Here is a 16,367-nt window from a genome sequence, read left to right on the forward strand (position 1 = left end):
ATTTTTAGTTTATCCCCAACTAAAAATTTAAATTTCTAGAAAAAAAATTAAAACGCAAAAAAATATAACTAAATAATTTGATAAATAAAATAAAACTTAAAATTTTTTGTAATGTTTAAGATAATATTGCGTTAAAATAATTTACATAAAAAACTAAAAAATTGCAAAGTTGTAAAATATATATTTTTTAATAAGTTAGGGAAAAATAATTGGCAACACTGTGGTTTTATACGTTTTATTTTTTGCAAATCAGCAAATTATCTAGTTTAGTTTGTTCTAATATAACGAACCCAAATATTATAAAACAACAACCATCTGTTTGTAGTTGTTAAAACTGTTGTAAATAAAAACGATGTTAAAACTGTTGTAGATAAAAACAAGAATAATGGAAGATCAATCCCAAAACGAAAATGAAAATCGTTTGGTAAATTTTCTAGTATTTTAAAATTTATTATTTTTCAACAAACTCTTATCATAAACATGTAAAGCTATTAATGCTTCAATTGTAAAACATTGAATCTGTTATCTGTCTGTTAATTTAATATGCTGAAGTTAATTCCACTTTTTTGTGTCATAATTTTTTTTTTGTATATTTTTTATCCTTGATGTGGAAAAGTCGAAGGCGCGACTTAAACATAGAGTAACATCAGTTACTCCGACCCAGTCTCGAGTTGCTTTTAGTAGTTTGGGATACTATTAGTTATAATTGCTCAATAGTTATATATACTGCTTTTTATCGAGATTAAATAACCGGAAACAATTAAATTAAAATTTATTTTTAGGTCAGAGTGCCAGATTTAAACTCTCCAGAATTACTTGCTGGGTTAAGAGAGATTGTAGCTGGTGCTCAAGGTAGAACTTGTTTTAATGTTAGGTTGTAATTTAATATAAAAACTATTTTCAGATTTTTATATAAATTGTTTTTTTAAACAATTAGAAGTAGAAACCCAAATTGTTTTTGTTAAATTTTTCTTTATTTAATTTGTTGACCAAGATTTTAAACTTATATTTAGCTCCTGTTACTTTGCAAATACAATTTAATGATCATCGACAAATTCAACAAACCCACAATGTTCAACATCATGTGGGACAAATGGTAGCGAGACAGACCAATGTACAGGAGCAAACTAATGTTGAACAACAAACTAATGTTGAACAACAAACTAACGTTGAACAGCTTACCGAAATACAGGAGCAAACTAATGTTGAACAGCTGACTGAAATACAGGAGCAAACTAATGTTGAACAGCTGACTGAAATACAGGAGCAAACTAATGTTGAACAGCTGACCGAAATACAACACCAAAATAAGACCGAGGTCCAGCATCAACACAACATTACTGGTGCAAATATACAACATCTTGGAGACAGATATGGAAATGCTGCTGGTAAAATTATTTTAAATTTAGTATCTCGAAAATGTACTTACCTGATATGCTTAATATGCCTATGTGTGATATGTAATGTCATTTATTTTTGACAGTCATTAACTTGATATTTTTAATGACTGGTCACTTAAGAAATCTCTAGTTCAGTAGTGAAACAGTGGACAAGCACAAATGTAGGTTAATAATTATGTATGTTAAGCATAGCAGGCATAATGCGCATATTAGGTATAGCCATTTTGAGTCACCCATTTAATTTGTTTGGTTAAAACTTAACACGGTTGTAAAACAATTTTTAAACTTTTTTTGTAATTTATTTTGTATTACAGTAAGTGCATCTCAGCCAAACACCAGCTCCCAAGCAAACACCAGCTCCCAAGCAAACACCAGACCCAAACCAAACACCGGCGCCCGAGCAAACACCAGACCCAAACCAAACACCAGCTCCCAAGCAAACACCAATATACCTGCAGCTACACCCAAGCTTAAGGTAAATTCAAGGGATAGGCTGAATTCATGATAATTTTATTTGTTGAATTTCAGATTTTTTTTAAAAAGATTTCCAAATTTGTGTGTATATACTGTCAGCATATCTAGTAATTTATTTTAATCTATTCATTATTATTTTTAAGCTATAATTTTAAGCTTTTATGCAACAAACACATTGACTGCATTTTTGTTCATTTTGCTGTTATAAGCATCATGTCTAAGCATTATGTCTAAGCTAGACCAGGATTATTTGTAGTGGTATTAGAATTAGTGGTGGTCATATGCATTATAGTTTTAATTAATTCAGAATTGTGATTCAATCCCGTTTCTAAATTTTTTTAAAATAAACCTTATTTTTGTTTTAATGTTGTTATAGGAAAACCAACCAGTTAAAAATATCTTTATTATCACACTCCAGTTGACTGGTTTGCTTGCTTTAATGGTTGTTGAAACTGGATGCTACTTTGCTGGAGGACATAGGGGCGCTGATCTTGGAAAACTAGTGTTGGGCCTACTTGATGTTGTAACAAATGGGGTGCTTGAAATATTTATTAATAGAGTACATGGGGGACCGTTTATTATTGAAATTGTGGCTGAAAATCAAACTGTTTATTACGAATTTTTAAAATATTTTGGCATAAAAAATAAGTTGTTTACCAATTTCAATGTTTTTTTGCAAAATTATTCGATTAAAAATGGGTTTTCTGAAAGTGAATTAAAGCTTGATTCAGTTGAAATAACTGAAGAAAAAAAAGTTTTGGTTTCTGAAGTTGAATTGAAAGAAATGAAAAGAAAAGCTGGGGAAAGAATTTACAAGTTTGTGACAACTAAAATAGAGGTAGGATTGTTTAAAGTTTTTATTATTCTAGGAATAGTTTTGTATTTAAACTGTATTTTTAGAAATAGAAAATATTAAATGAATAGACTACTGTGGTACATAATTCTTTACAAACAATTATTCTCTAATAAAGAAAACTGTGTAAATGTTACAGCAGTTGTGATTGAAACTTTTTTTTAATATGCTAACAACTAGTTTACTTGTGGTGCTTTTATATCTACTTTCCATTTGTTAATTATATTATTTCTATTTTATAGATAAAAGAAAAGAAAATAGGTAAGGGTTAAAATTGTATTGTTGATATTTAATATGTTTGTTAATTATTAAATGTGTTTTGTTAAATTATTTTAACTCAAGAATTAATTTGTTTAGTTCCAACAAAGTTACTTATAATGGGAGGGGATTCCCCTAATAGCACAAATGTTATTTTGTTTGACTCTGTTACACAACAATGGACTCAAATGCCAGTAAGTTTTCTATATTCTAAAAAAATGGTTTTATTTTGTAAACTTGATTTTAATACAATAAGTTTATAGTTTAAGGCCAGAATATTATTTTTGTAAAATTTATTTGTATTTAAAAGGATTTATGGTTTTTAAGTAATAAATTAATGACTAATTAAAATTGTTAATATTTTTTATTAAGTTTAAGTAAAAGTAAATTTACAGAGTTTTTAATTCTTTTTAATTTATTTAATGTTAACTTAAACAAAATGTATTTGTAGGAATTAAATGAAGAAAGGTGGGGAGCTTCATCTGCTGTTGTCAACAAACAAGTTTTTATCATTGGAGGGGAGGGTAAATCCTCTGTTGAGAGTTTAAAGTTAGATGAAGTAGATCCACAATGGAAAGTTGAAAGTCCAATGAAACAAGCTCGGTGGTTGGCATCATCAGCTACTTTAAATGGTATTAACTTTAAGTTGGTTAAAACTATTTGTTTATTGTATTTAAACCTGTGTTATTTTGGTTTTGTTTTGTTTTTACATTATTACATCACAAACCCAAATAATTAACTTTGTAACTTGCACAAAATTATAAAATTTTAAATTCTTACGTAAACTAAAATAAATATTTAAAGTTTCATTAAAAATTTAATATTTGCAGAATATTTATTAACAATGTCCAATTGTGACACAATAACAATGCCCATTGTTACAACTTTACTACAAATTTTTATTGTTTTTATTCTTAGTTTTAAAAACTAGAAATTAGAAAATTATTTTAAAGAAATTAAAATTGTTGTAGATTGTATTTACACAACTGGTGGCCAGGCTAAAAATATTATACCTTTATCAAGAGGAGAATTCTTGGATGTGAGGACAAATAGAAGAGGAAATATTCCTGACATGATTGTTCCACGAAGTAATCATGTATTACTTGCTGCAAGAGGTTGAGTTTTAATGTTAAACCCAATACAATTTACAAGAAAGTTATTTCCTGAATTGTTAGAATAAAACAATGTTAAATAAAAACAACTTTCAATTTAATTATTTTATAATTTGTGCCCTTTTACAAGAAAATTATAAAAATTATTAAATCATTAAAAATTAGCTTGGTGGCAGTAGAGAGCTTTTTAAAAAATAAATTACAATAATAAGTTAAATCCAATATTTTAACATATTTAATAAAACAAACAAATTGTTTAAAAATAAATATTCATGTTCAGGTAAATTATTTGCAATCGGGGGATATAACTGGAAAGATAGAAGTTTAAGTTCATCAGAATGTTTTGATTTTGATGAACAAAAGTGGTCTCTTATTTCTTCAATGAAATATTGTATATATTATCATGCAGCTGTAGTTTTGGATGATCACATATTTGTTACTGGTAAGTATTATTAACCAAGTAAATTTAGTATTTTGTATTTTTTGTGTTTATTCTGCTTTTAATTAAGTAAAAACAAGGATTGAAATGTTAATTTTAAATTTATAATGTATAATATTATGTTTAAATTCTTTTAAACTTCCTAATGTTATGTAAATTAAAATCTTATATAATTCATCAAATTTTTTTTTTTGCATTGGTATTTAATAAAACTTAATCTAGGTGGATGTCATGTTGACTTTGTCTCAGTTTCATCAGTGATCAAATACAATATTATTACTGATACATGGTCAAAAGTTGCACCAATGAACAAGGCTCGGTATGCTCACTGTGCCTCGGTTGTAGATGGCAAGATTTATGTTGTTGGGGGCTACTGTGGGTAAGTTAAACTAAATATTTAGTTTGTAATAATTTATTAAACTCTGGTTTATTGTTTTATTATTTAGGTTTTTTGGTGATCCAGTTAATTCCATTGAAGTATTTGATCCCACGAACAACAAGTGGACAATCATTGCTGAAACAGAAAGAAAAATATATGCAGCAACAATGGTCGTTGTGTAATGTCATAATTGTTATATAGCATTGTATTATGATGTCATAAGAACGTTTATTGATTATTTTTTAAATATTGTAACTAATTTAAATGTTTTCTAAAGGCTTTTTTATTTTTTTGTAATCTTATTTCATGTTTTATAATTAAAACTTAATCTTAACTGTTTAATACTTCTTCATATAACTTTTATTAGAGGATATGTTACGATATGCAAATAAACGCTTTATAATTTTGATGGTGATAAAATCTTCAATTTTATAAATAATTTTTCCAATGTTGTTGCATTGAATTGAAATGTTAATAATCAGACAATAGCACATGTTTAACACTTTATTAAACTTACAAGATAGGTTTAACAAGTTAGGGTCCACTTTAAGATTAGGTTGTAAATCTCTGTTCCTAAGAATATAAAGGATAAATAAAAAACTGGATTTTGGACGATTTTATTTATACTTATTCATCCTCGATGTGGGAATATCGTCTTTACGACCTAAACATAGAGTAACATCAGTTACCCCGACCCAGTCTCAAGCTGACTTTGGGAGTTTGTGATAATAAAAATTATAATTGCCCGATAGTTATGCTGCTGATTAGCGGGAGTTTATATTGCTTATATCGCCTTGCTATATGTCGATACAACATGAAAGCAGCGGGAACACCGGCAACATGGTGTAGTGGTAAGAACACTTGCTACACCACACATGAGGTCGTGTGTTCAATCCCCACTGATCTCACGCTGTAGCGCCTTTGAGTAAGGCGGTATAAACGGTACGAACTCCTGCTGAGTCAGCGTTTAATCAGCAGCATAATTATCGGGAAATTATAATCTATAATATCCCAAACTGCCACAGGCAACTTGGGACTGGGTCGGGGTAACTGATGTTACTCTATGTTTAAGTCGCGCATTCGACGTTCCCACATCGAGGATAAAGATATATACAAAAAAAATCGATCCTAGTACTTCATGTTTGCAACTTATTATTTTATAGATGTGAAACCTTAATAAAACTTCGTTTTGTACTCATATTTTAATTTAAATGAAAGTGAAAAAGTAGTTTTAATAAATAAAATGATTTTATAAGTAAGATAAAATATTGAGGATAAACTTGAGAAGCAAAAATGTAATGTCATGATTACGTTTTGCAAAAAGTCATTAATAAAAGTAAAACGTGCGTTTTGTTATTATTGAATGGGCAGAAAATTGTTTTTTTACTTCATTTTTAAAGAATTTTGCGCCAATACATTTGGCAATACTTACAGGAAGAATTTAATTTTTTTATTTTATTTATCTTTATCCTTGATGTGGGAAGATCGAATGCGCGACCTAAACATAGAGTAACATCAGTTATTCAATAGGGGTTGCGAGTTCGTTTGGCACATGTACCAGAAAATGTGCCAAAAAAAATGTGCCAAAAAATGGCACAAAATATTGGCACAAAAAATGTGCCAAACAAAATGTGCCAAGAAATGGCACATAAAAATGACACAAAAAATGTGCCAAGCTAGAATGTGCCAATCTGAAAAAATTTCACAAATTATGTGTCATTCTGCGAAATATGCTCGTAAATGTGCCAATCGATAGTAAAGGATTAAAAGTAATATTAACGTTTTAGATTATCACTGGTGTTGTACAAACAGACAATCAATCCTGTGTAGGAAAGCGATTAGAATCTCCATCAATTCTAATGCTAAGGCTTATGTCTGTCTGATAGTCAGTTAGTCATTAGTGCATTGCAGACATGTTGTATGTTGATTATATGGTATAGTATGATAGTGTCTTGTCTCTTTATAACAATTACATGAAAATAGGTAAAATAAAGATTTTGCCCGAATTGCCAAAAAAATGTGAGCTAATTCTTATGCATGTGCCAATTTGCAAAATTGAGCTAGTTCTCAGTTATGTGCCAATAAGTTGTGGATTGTTAAAGGTAATGATATGTTTTAAGATAATGGTTCAAAATATGTGCCAATTCGTGAAATTGAGCTTATTTTTAATTAAGTGCCAATTTGCAAAATTTAGCTAGTTCTTAGTTATGTGCCAATATGTTGTGGATTGTTAAGGGTAATGATATGTTTTAAGATAATGGTATAAATTATATGCCAATTTGTAAAATTGAGCTTATTTTTAAAAATGTGCCAATTCATAAAATTGAGTTAATTCTTAAATATGTGCCAATTTGCAAAATTGAACTGATTCTTAATTATGTGCCAATAAGTTGAGGATTGTTAAGGGTAATGATATGTTTTAAGGTAATGGTATAAATTATGTGCCAATTTGCAAAATTAAGCTTATTTTTAAAAATGTGCCAATTTGTAATTCTTCAATATGTGCCAATTTGCAAAATTGAACTGATTCAAAATTATGTGCCAATAAGTTGAGGATTGTTAAGGGTAATGATATGTTTTAAGATAATGGTATAAATTATGTGCCAATTTGCAAAATTAAGCCTATTTTTAAAAATGTGCCAATTCATAATTCTTAAATATGTGCCAATTTGCAAAATTGAACTGATTCAAAATTATGTGCCAATAAGTTGAGGATTGTTAAGGGTAATGATATGTTTTAAGATAATGGTATAAATTATGTGCCAATTTGCAAAATTAAGCTTATTTTTAAAAATGTGCCAATTCGTAATTCTTAAATATGTGCCAATTTGCAAAATTGAACTGATTCAAAATTATGTGCCAATAAGTTGAGGATTGTTAAGGGTAATGATATGTTTTAAGATAATGGTATAAATTATGTGCCAATTTGCAAAATTAAGCCTATTTTTAAAAATGTGCCAATTCGTAATTCTTAAATATGTGCCAATTTGCAAAATTGAACTGATTCAAAATTATGTGCCAATAAGTTGAGGATTGTTAAGGGTAATGATATGTTTTAAGATAATGGTATAAATTATGTGGCAATTTGCAAAATTAAGCTTATTTTTAAAAATGTGCCAATTCGTAATTCTTAAATATGTGCCAATTTGCAAAATTGAACTGATTCAAAATTATGTGCCAATAAGTTGAGGATTGTTAAGGGTAATGATATGTTTTAAGATAATGGTATAAATTATATGCCAATTTGCAAAATTAAGCCTATTTTTAAAAATGTGCCAATTCATAAAATTGAGCTAATTCTTAAATATGTGCCAATTTGCAAAATTGAACTGATTCTTAATTATGTGCCAATAAGTTGTGAATTGTTAAGGGTAATGATATGTTTTAAGATAGTAGTATAAATTATGTGCCAATTTGCAAAATTAAGCTAATTTTTCAAAATGTGCCAATTTGCAAAATTGAACTGATTCCTAATTTTTGCCAATAAGTTGTGGATTGTTAAGGATAATTATATGTTTTAAGTTAAAAGTACGAATTATGTGCCAATTTGCAAATCGAGCTTATTTTCAAAAATGTGCCAATTTGCAAAATTGAGCTAATTCTTCAAAATGTGCAAATTTGCAAAATTAAGCTATGTTTAAATAATGTTTAAAAATTAACTGTTTTTTATTTTTTTTCAGATTTTTTTAATAATATACTTTTTAAATGTTTTGATATAATCCAACAAGATGTGTGAATTGCCAGTGTGCCAATTTGGAAAATGTGTCAATTTGAAAAAAATGTACGATATGGGAAGATGGGAGAATCTGAAAAATTTTAAAATGTGTTAAAAAAATTATTTTGCAAATTTAATAAAAGGGCAATACTTGGAAAAAAATGTGTCAAATTATTATTAAATGTACAGGTCCAATAAAAAATGGTCGTTTTTAAATAAAGTTAAAATATATATGCTTTAATACATTCTTAAAGTATCATTATAAAACGTGTTAAAAATGATTTCTTGTTTTTTTTTAATATTTTAAAAATCAGTGATTAATGCATAAAGTTTAATTTGTTGTATGATATAAAAGCAATACAATAAAACCGCTGGTTAGAAATATTTTTTTAAGTTTTTAAATTTTAAGGATAATGTAAAGTTTAACCATTAATCACGTTTAAAAAATCACATAAAAATATAAATTTTGGATAACATGATTTATCTATAGCGATACTAAAAAAGTTTAATTATAAACTTATTTTTGTTGTTATAATTAAAATACCTAGATTGTTTAAATTTAAGTAAATAAGTTTTAATAGTCCTATAATAAAACCTAGCCAAAAATTTGTTACAAAATAACTAGTTGATCATTTTAAATATTTTTATTAATAATTGCGGGGTGCATACATTGATTCACTGTAAATCATCACTTAAAAATCGCTAATAAAGAGATGTAATAAATAAAAAGAAACGCGACTAATATTTATATTCTATATGAATTTATTGCGTAATAACCTTTTTTTTATGTTACATGACAGGCACTGTTAGAATTTTAGTACTAGACTGACTAAGTATTTGTAAAAAATATTTTTTAACGATTTTTTAATTAAGAAATAAATGTAGTTGAACTTTTTATTCTATTAAAAGGTCTTTGACAGACGGGAACGAACGTCATTGAAATTTTTAAAGTTCTAACCAACAAATACTGAATGGAATATTACAAAATATCAGTGGTCTGAATGAAAAATTTTGCATAGAATCAAATACAAATATTAAACGTTGCTGAAAGCATTAATATATCGTAAAATATAATGTGGGTTTTGTTTTATATATGTATACCCTTATATATTTATGATTTACGATTGTGGGTTTTTTATAATAAATTCCATATGCGTATTCGTTTTTGTTTTTTTTTCCAGAAATTTATGTACGCTTTTCCGAATAATTTAACATTCTAAAAAGCGAAATTTTTTACTAATTTTTTTGAGTTATTAAAAGATTTTAAAATTATAATTTACAGAAAACATACAAAAATCTAATGAGGTGATATTTAGTGTCTAAACCACTACTAGTAATCTTTAATAAAATCACATTAAAAAACCTTTAATGCATATAAGTCTTAAACATCTCAAAACTGAGTTAGGGTAAACAGTGTTTCTCTATGTTCAGGTTGTGAAGGCAAACTTCTCCATACCAAAGATAAAAATTATAAAAAAAAGGAAATTTACCTTAAGTGAGCTGCAAAATATTTTAGATTCAAAAGGTTTTTCAGGAGATTTAATGTTTGGACCTTTAACAAGATTTAAATTCAGATTGTTTTTTTCACTTAAATAACTTTCAAAGTTGGAAAATGACTTCATTTCAATAAAAGGTGTCTAAAATATTTTTAAGTAGTTTATTAAGACTAGTCACTGGCATAAACTATAGTCGGCATTTTAGTTGTAAGCCCATTAATTAAACATACATAGATTGTCCATTAATTTTATTTTATATAGATGTTTTTATTATCTCTATTGTTCGTAATTTTTTTTTTACTTCTTATCGTTTTTATAAAGAAAAAATTTTATTTGGTTTGCTGGGCGCAAAAACTCATAAATAGTTGGGGTTTAAAGTAAGGTTCAAAATTAGTTTTTTGCCCATTATTTAATATTTAATTTGTTTATTGTGTGCTTTGTTGTATATGATTTTGTATTGCATGATTTGTTCCATTTTTAATTTATATTAAAAGTCACTAATAGAGTAGATTTAATTATTTAACAAGACAGTTTAATACATATATCTAGTAACTGCACCTTTTAAAAAATACTATTAGTACCATATACCCAACAAAACATAATATGTTTTAAGGTTACTTATAAACGCAATAACAAATGCATTTTCATATCAAAGCAAATGTGGTTATTAATACAGATTACTAGAAAACAAATGAGTTATATACATATTTAAACGTATTGCAGTAAAAATACTACGTTTTACCTATACTACATTTTTTTTATTTGTGTTTGGAGTTTCTGCCACCAATAAACACTGTAATAACAAAATATTTAAGAAAAATTATACGATTTAAATATTTAATTTTGATTTTTGCGTTTGTATAAATATCTATCAATAGAAAATACTTAATATAAAGCTTTTTAGTTTGTTGCAAGATCACGTCGTGGATATTAATAATAAAAGCAACTTTCTGTAAACTAAAAATAAAAAATCAAGTTGTAATTTGCAGTGATAATTTAATTTTGAGGTAAGTTTTTTTTAATTTACAAACGTCTCCGACCTTTCTACAAAAATCACATTGTTTTTTAAATAAAATATTTAAAAGTGCAACTTTTTAAAGTCTTTGTGATTTAATTATGGCATAAAAATATTTATTTTTATTTTATTTTTAAAAACACTTTTACCTTGATATATATGTATTTATAATCGAATTAGATTTTAAACACTAACATCAATTTATTATAATAAATAATAATAAAAAAATTAAAACAAATAAATAAATAAAATGGCGTGACACTATATAAATTACTTTACATGTAATGTAATATCTATAGTAACACTGGCAATATGAGGTAACGCTATAAACGGTATAAACTCATGCTGCCAACACACAACCAGCATCTTATTATTATCGGGCAATTACAACCTATAATATTCCACACTGGCAAATTTAACTCGAGACCTTGTCGGGGTTACTGATGTTACTCTATGTTTAGGTCTTTAAGCTTTCTTTCTCACATCAAGAAAAAATAAATGTAAAAAAAAATATTATTTGGCAACCTTGGCACATTTTTTTTATGTGCCAATTTTTGGCACATAAAATGTGCCATTTCAATTGGCACATTTTTTGTGCCAATATTTTGTGCCATTTTTTGGCACATTTTATTTGGCACATTTTTTGTGCCAATATTATGTGCCATTTTTTGGCACATTTTGTTTGGCACATTTTTTGGCACATGTGCCAAACGAACCCGCAAGCCCGTCTCCAGTTATTCGACCCAGTCATTAGTTGCCTTTTGCTGTTTTGTAGTTTGGAATAATAATAGTTATAATTGCTCGATAATTATGCTGCTAATTAAGTGCTGGCATAGCAGGAGTTTGCACCGTTTATAGCACCTTACTCAAGGGTGCTACAACATGAGAGCAGTGGGGGTTAAACCCACGACCTCATGGTGGTGTAACAAGTGTTCTTACCACAACACCACGCTGCCGGTCAAATTGTTTTAATTAAACCACAGATAATGTAAAGTTTATATTTTAACAGCTTAAGTTTTGTATGACAACCAGACTTAAAACTATTAAAAACCATTTAAACCAGACCAACAAAATGGCAACAACACCAGTTTTAATGAAAGTTTTGGCATCTTCTGTAAGAATTGCAAACAAAGCTGGAGTTCTGGTCAGAGAAATAATGTCATCTGGTGACCTTGGAGTTAAGGACAAGGTTGATGAAGTATTTTTAAAATATTTTTAATTTTTATTGGTGGTTTATCATATATATACAATTACGTAATTAGTTATGTGCCAGTCTGGAAAGTAGGGCAGCGTGCACGCACAAGATTTTTTTTTTGGTGAAATAGGTACAATACTGGCACCTTGTGGTAACATATTTAAGTCAAATTTAGGTATTGGGTGAAACATGCCAACATAAATCACACGTGCACAAGTAAACTGAAAATTTTAGTTTTTCATTTTAAATGTTTGCGAAATCTTGCACTACGTTGCGATGCGTACGCCGTGTGAACGGGCCTTAAGGCACTGTAAACAGTATAAGGTTCTGCCAAGCCCAAAACTAGGTTAAATATTGAGAAATTATAATCTATAATATTCCAAACTGTTAAAGTCAACTTGAGACTGGGTCAGAGTAACTGATGTTACTCTATGTTTAAGTCACGCATTCGACTTTCCCACATCGAGGATAAAGATATATACAGTAAAAAAAGTCATGGAGTTGACCTATCCTATTATATCGAGGATAAATAAAAACAAAAATAATCTATTAAGTTAAACCTTTTTTTAGGGTGGACAAAACAATCTTCAAACGAAAGCCGATACGGCTGTGGAGAAACTAATTCGAGCTTCCTTGTTAGGGGAGTTCCCCAATTTGGTAGTTATCGGGGAAGAAGATGAACCCCTTGACCCCAGTGCTGACCTTAAAGCAGGGCCGTGTCAAAAGGTCATATCCAAACAATGCCCTTCTGTGTATAACAATGTAAAAGAAAGCGAGGTAAAAATATTTGAATTTATTTTTTTTTAATAATTTATTTATTTTTGATACTGGAAAAATTCACAGCTTATTTAGTAGTAAAGATCACTACTCAAACCCAGTCCTAAATTGCTGGCAACATCCTTTAAGATGTTGTTCACCTGCTAATATTGGTTATTTGTTATTTCGTCGATTGTCATTTTTGGCTTCAACAAAAATAAAAAATAAATTTTTAAATTTAAAAAGAGATTTAAACCCAGAATCTTAAATCTTTATGTTAAGTATTTTAGTAATTTTTTTACCGACCATTTTACAAAAAACATTTGACTTATTCCAAAAAACAAAATTTCAAAAGAACATTTTACCATGATTTTAGTCGGATATTTTTAATAAAAATTAAAAGACATTTTTTAGTGGTTAAAATGGAATTTTTAAGCAGATGGATATAGTTAATATAACAATTATCCAATTTATTTTTACAGTTACTGCAAAAAAAACTTTTAGTTGTTTTTAATTTTGCACAAAAAACAGTTTTAAAGGAAAATTAGATATAACTACATGTTAAATTTTGTTTTTCATTTTTATTCTAGTCACCTATATTTTAAAGTTTCATTCAGTATACCTACCATGTGTAATCACATTTAGGATGGCAATATTTACTTAACATAATAAAACAAGGTTTACCCAACTAACTAGTTAATCATTACTTTAGACCGGTTAAATATTTTAAAATTATTCGTCCTTGAGAATTATAACAAAGATTTTGAATTAAATATAATTTTAATATAAAACACTAGCACCAATATAACAGTTTAAACTTTACATTTTTTTTGTATATATCTTTATCCTCGATGTGGGAAAGTCAAGTGCGCGACTTAAACATAAATATCAGTTACCCCGACCAGTCTTGAGTTGCCTGTGGCAGTTTGAGATATTATAGATAATAATTGCTCGGCTAATATGCTGCTGATTAAGAGCTGGCTTAGCAGAAGTTTATATCGTTTATAGCGCCTTACTCAAGGGCACTACAGCATGAGATCAGTGGGGATTAAACCCTCAATGTGTGGTGTAGCAAGTGTTCTTACCACTACACCAAGCTGCTGGTTTTCGTTTCATGTCTTCAAGTGCTTAGATTTTGTATAATATTGTGGAATCTTAATATTAAGTTTTTGCCATTTTTTTTAAATCATAAATTCGATTTATTTTAATTTTAAGTGCTTTTATCTTTCTTGTTACTTTTATTAATGCGTTAAAAATTAAATAACAAAAATCAATTCAAGTCCTTTTAACCAATGTACTAACTCCAACAATTTTTGATGTATTGCTATTTGGTAGTGTTGTTTAGAAAGTTGTTTGTCAGTGTTTAAACCATTTTTAAATATTTATATTTCTTAGATTGTAGTCTGGGTTGATCCATTGGATGGAACAGCAGAATACACCCAAGGTTAAAACAATTTAATATTGTGCACCTGTGTATGTTCATAGTTCAGTATTTTACTCAGCATGGTGTTGTCAAAACACTTGGCTTCATTACATGAGGCCAGAAATTAGATTCCCGCTGCTCTCATGCTGTAGCACCCTTAAATAAGGCGCTATAAGCAGTATGAACCCCTGCTGAGCCAGCACTTAATCAGCAGCTTAATTATGAGGCAATTATAATCTATAATATCCCAAACTGCTAAAGGAAACTCAAGACTGGGTTGGGGTAACGGATGTTACTCTATGTTTAAGTGGGGTTGACCTTCCTACATTGAGGATAAATAGGTGTAAAAAAAACTTCCTAATAATTAGAATCACCTTTTCTACCACCCAGGTTTGCTGGACCATGTTACAGTGCTTATAGGGATGGCAATTAATGGCAAAGCAGTGGCAGGAGTTATCCACCAACCTTTCTACAACTACAAGGAAGGACCGGATGTGAGATTTATTTTATATTTTTTTTTATTTATTTTATTATTTTTTTTTTTCAAAAGTTTAAACAATATTTGTGACCTTCAGGTCTGCAAAGGTCGTTCAATTTGGGGTCTTGTTGGTTTGGGTGCATTCGGGTGGAACCGTAGTGAGCCACCTAGCGGTCGTAATGCTCTGATAACCACAAGGTCACACTCCAACGAACTTGTTAATAAATGTCTCGAAGCGCTGAAACCGACAGAGATTATGAGACAAGGTGGAGCAGGGAACAAGGTTTGGGGTTATTTTATCCTCATTTTAAATACGTTATCCTCTTTTTGAACACTTTATTCTCCTCCTAGGTCCTTAAGATCATCGAGGGAGAAGCGGATGCTTACGTGTTCGCCTCCCCGGGATGCAAGAAGTGGGATACTTGTGCTCCGGAAGCTGTGCTCCTTGCTATCGGAGGACAACTGACGGATGTTAAAGGTTGGGAAATATTAAATAATTATTTTATAAATTGAAAAAAAAAAATTGAGGATAAATTATATATTTTAGGGAACAAAATTGAATATCACTCGGGCGTGAAATATCCGAACACCGGGGGCGTAATTGCGACGTTTCGAGACCACGAGAAAATTATTAAAAATATTCCCCAAGATGTTAAAGATGCTCTCGTTTCTTAAAAAAATAATTAAAGTAATTAAAAGAAAATTTTTATTTTCGAAATTAATCCGATTATAATTAAAATATTCAGGAAAAAAGTTGAATTTTTCTAGTGTTAATTTTGCAATTTTATTAATGCTTAAATTTAAATTAAAAGCGCAGTAAAAATTACACCATTTAAAGTAAATTAAATATGTTATTTAACTAGTTAATAGCTTACCTTATGGTCGGCATTTTAATTGTCATAATATAGTCACAACTCTTATCTAATATTTGCCAGCGATAATTTACCCACGCACCACAAATGGCAGTTTTATTTATTCGAAGGCTTAAACACACGTATATATTGTCAACTGATATGTATAGTACGTTTTATACAGTAAAAGCTAGGCAATTATTGTTATTTATTATCAATCCTAAGTTTGTTTTATTACATTGTTGGTATTATGTGGGACCTCTTTATTTTAACAAGCAATTTTATTTTTAATTTATGCAAAATAGTTTATTTTATGTTTTTGAATTATTATTTGAACAAAAGAAAATTATATTAGTAGCTTATGCTTAATAAAGTTATAATTTATTAATAATTTACAAATTTGTCTGATAATTATATTAACAAAATAAAATATTTAGAGACTGAAATTAAGGTTTAGAAAAAAACTCGTTGAGGTTTTTATTTAAATTAGTTGTGTTTAATTAATCAAGTTTAGTTTAGTATT

At 28.5% G+C, this 16,367-nt stretch overlaps 2 protein-coding genes across 2 annotated transcripts; both read left to right on the forward strand.

The window, feature by feature from the left end:
- Window positions 1-275: 275 nt before the first annotated feature.
- LOC145741885 (uncharacterized) lies at window positions 276-5,324 on the forward strand. The gene is made up of 12 exons (XM_082559559.1): window positions 276-424; window positions 783-852; window positions 1,014-1,388; window positions 1,715-1,875; window positions 2,251-2,712; window positions 2,970-2,988; window positions 3,085-3,179; window positions 3,437-3,617; window positions 3,957-4,100; window positions 4,378-4,539; window positions 4,759-4,915; window positions 4,983-5,324. The coding sequence occupies exons 1-12, from the start codon at window positions 386-388 to the stop codon at window positions 5,095-5,097; spliced, it is 1,980 nt and encodes a 659-aa protein (XP_082415685.1). The 5' UTR covers window positions 276-385; the 3' UTR covers window positions 5,098-5,324.
- A 6,706-nt stretch (window positions 5,325-12,030) lies between these two features.
- On the forward strand, window positions 12,031-16,193 carry LOC145743704 (3'(2'),5'-bisphosphate nucleotidase 1-like). The gene is made up of 7 exons (XM_082561737.1): window positions 12,031-12,330; window positions 12,907-13,113; window positions 14,488-14,536; window positions 14,906-15,009; window positions 15,091-15,276; window positions 15,345-15,471; window positions 15,541-16,193. The coding sequence occupies exons 1-7, from the start codon at window positions 12,163-12,165 to the stop codon at window positions 15,666-15,668; spliced, it is 969 nt and encodes a 322-aa protein (XP_082417863.1). The 5' UTR covers window positions 12,031-12,162; the 3' UTR covers window positions 15,669-16,193.
- The last annotated feature ends 174 nt before the right edge of the window (window positions 16,194-16,367 follow it).

The sequence above is a fragment of the Corella eumyota genome, chromosome 2 (genome assembly GCF_963082875.1).
Source record: "Corella eumyota chromosome 2, kaCorEumy4.1, whole genome shotgun sequence".
Taxonomy (NCBI): domain Eukaryota; kingdom Metazoa; phylum Chordata; class Ascidiacea; order Phlebobranchia; family Corellidae; genus Corella; species Corella eumyota.